At 26.7% G+C, this 2,696-nt stretch overlaps 1 protein-coding gene across 1 annotated transcript; it reads left to right on the forward strand.

Annotated features, from left to right (window-relative positions):
• The first annotated feature begins 488 nt into the window (after positions 1 to 488).
• LOC136084985 (uncharacterized) lies at positions 489 to 2,001 on the forward strand. The gene is made up of 3 exons (XM_065806378.1): positions 489 to 1,189; positions 1,486 to 1,605; positions 1,807 to 2,001. Exons 1-3 carry the CDS (start codon positions 922 to 924, stop codon positions 1,911 to 1,913), a joined length of 495 nt encoding a protein of 164 aa, XP_065662450.1. The 5' UTR covers positions 489 to 921; the 3' UTR covers positions 1,914 to 2,001.
• The last annotated feature ends 695 nt before the right edge of the window (positions 2,002 to 2,696 follow it).

The raw sequence follows: 2,696 nt of genomic DNA on the forward strand, positions 1-2,696 counted from the left end.
TCTTATATATAAATGATATAGAATCTATATATAGTAACGTCAGATTTATTTACTCGAAATTTTATTTTATTTATATAGCATCGTCAGATTTATTTACACTGTTTATTGACATTTTTTTTATTCATTTTTGTTTTGCTGTAAAATGTTCTGATGATAAGATCATTATGATCTTCTTTCAAAGGCCCTGTTTGTTTGTTTGTAAAATACGACAAATGTAAACGAGCCAAAAAAAAAAAAACTATTATAAAACCATGTCGAAGAGGAAGGGGATTTTTATTTGCTACAAATAGCTGTTGCGAATAAAATCACTGGAAACTTATTTTTTGACAAAAAATTGAAAAACTTATCAACCAATAAATCAAAGAGTAAGGAATAAATATAAAGGAATTTTGCTGAATGAGTATTTAAAATCGATCGATTGGCTGTTTTCATTCATTCTATTATCAAAAATAGTTTAAGAATTTGTAAAAATTGAGTTTGCAAATCAAGTGACTGAAGCCTAAACTAACTTTGTTAAGTTCCGATGATCCAAAAGTAGGATTTGAATTTTTTTAATTTTTTGCACAATAGCTAGCGAAATTGTTTTAGTTTTGTTCTTTCTTTAAAATCTCAAACCTAATTTTGGATCATCCGAAAGATAGATAACCAGTTAAAAACCGCAGCCTTTTATAAAGTTTTATCCCTATTTTTAACTTGTATTAAGTTAAAAATAATTTTTTTATGCATGCGTGCCTATGTGGATTATTGTGGGAATTTCCTTACACTAAAGGAATTAACCTGTAATAACAGAGTAAAAGCGTAAGAGTATAAACTGCACAATAGTTGAGTAGTATAAAAGAAAACGCCCATAGAAATTCCTGTCAAGAACAGTTTTGAATTTAAAGTACAAGCTTTTTATTTTCAAACCATGATTTTAATAAAATGAAATTTTTGTTGTTATTATCTTTATTATGCTTATACACAAAAATAACTTTTTCAAAATCGTTGAAAGACGAGCAATTAACGTGTGGTAAAGATAAAGATGGCTCAGATATATTTTTTACTGTTGCTGGACCTGTCTCGTGCGCTGTTTGTTTGTGTAATGCTGATTTGAAAGAAGGGGTTTCATATAAAAACTGTGAAACATGTTGTTGTGGATATGTTAGCAACACAAAAATTAATTACTACGAGCATTTTGAAAATAAAAAAGGTTTGTTTTTTACTTGAAAGAATTGTTATTTTAACTGTTTACTGTTTGAGCGCAATTGACTTTTCTTCTTACAATTGGCATTAAGACAAGTAAACAACTTTCTACTTATTTTCCGTTAATCTAAAATTTCAACGCTACTGCAAACGAACTTTTTTTAAAATTGTTTAAGATAATAAAAAACTGTTTACTTTTCTAAGGAGAGATTAATTATAAAACATTTTTTGCATTAGATAGCATTAATTAAATTAAGTTGCATTAGTTAAATAACGTTCTTTGTATTTTTTTTTTTTTTTTAGATGAGCCAAAATTGTTGACCACACGAAATGCCCTCTATAGTTTAATATTTTTTACCTGTCTACTGTTAATCTTATTGGCCTTAGGTTTTCTATACCATAAAAAACGTTACTGTAGTTCCCGTAAGTTTTCTTTTTAAAAAACATTCTTAATTTACACAACATTTGATTAAAACTTATTTAAAAGTCACTAACTCAAATTTATTTTACATGAACATTTTAAATTGATGCATTTTTAAATTGAAAAAGATGAATGCTATTAAATTAATAGAATATTTTTAAATTGATGTTAATATACATATTTCATTGTTTTAAATTTTATAGGGCTCCCTCTTCAATCGACTGAAAACAACGAACTTCTACATGAAATTAAAACAACCACAAATAACGAAACAATTCACATTACAGAAGATAACCTGGTGCTAAATTAAAAATCGTTTAATTAGTTTTGTGAATATGTATATTGTTGAAGGTGATTATATGAATAAACTAAATATATTTATAGGAATAAAAAAGAAATTTATAACTCTTTTTTAGTTTACACTCAGATTTAGTTTTACGGTTTGATACATTGGGGATCGGGGGGTAGATAGACATCAGTTAATCAATATAGTTGGGTAATTGCTATGGAAACCTTATTGATCATTCATAAATTATGCAACGCTTAATTAATTAAAAAAATAGAAGTAGGAGAACTTCGCGAATAAAATAACTTATGATAAGCATAAGCACTTTTGCGCAGTGTTTTTCATTAACTTAGAGCATTAAGTCAAATCTAGCGTTGCGGATGTTATGAACAATCCGGATTTTATGCAAAGTGGATTTAACAAAGCGGATTTTATGAACAAAGTAGATATTTCTAGATTTTGATCTAGAATACTTTATATACTGAGTTGTTGAAATCTTCAATAAATTAATATATAATCAATAATGAATTAATATGTAACTATAATTAAACGATAATAATAGTTAAAATATATAAAACAACTTTCAAATAAAATATCAAAATTCTAAAATTTGTTATCTTAAAGAGAGTAGTATCATCGACCCTTGTTAGTCGCGCCTCAAAATATGTGATGTTGATCATCCACGGCTTTGCACCAGTATGTTAATAATGCTAAAAAATTTAAAAAATTTATACATTTTTTCGTATAAATAATAAAACCTTTGTGGGTTTTTTATATGGACGCGCGTACAAGTAATTACAAGTTTTG

The sequence above is a fragment of the Hydra vulgaris genome, chromosome 09 (genome assembly GCF_038396675.1).
Source record: "Hydra vulgaris chromosome 09, alternate assembly HydraT2T_AEP".
In the NCBI taxonomy this organism is placed as follows: Eukaryota; Metazoa; Cnidaria; class Hydrozoa; order Anthoathecata; family Hydridae; genus Hydra; species Hydra vulgaris.

Coding starts and splice junctions, on each gene's coding strand:
- LOC136084985 (XM_065806378.1), top strand. CDS start 922: ATGAAATTTTTGTTGTTATTATCTTTATTATGCTTATACACAAAAATA. Junction 1,190..1,485: donor GCATTTTGAAAATAAAAAAG/GTTTGTTTTTTA, acceptor TTTTTTTTTTAG/ATGAGCCAAAATTGTTGACC. Junction 1,606..1,806: donor AAAACGTTACTGTAGTTCCC/GTAAGTTTTCTT, acceptor TAAATTTTATAG/GGCTCCCTCTTCAATCGACT.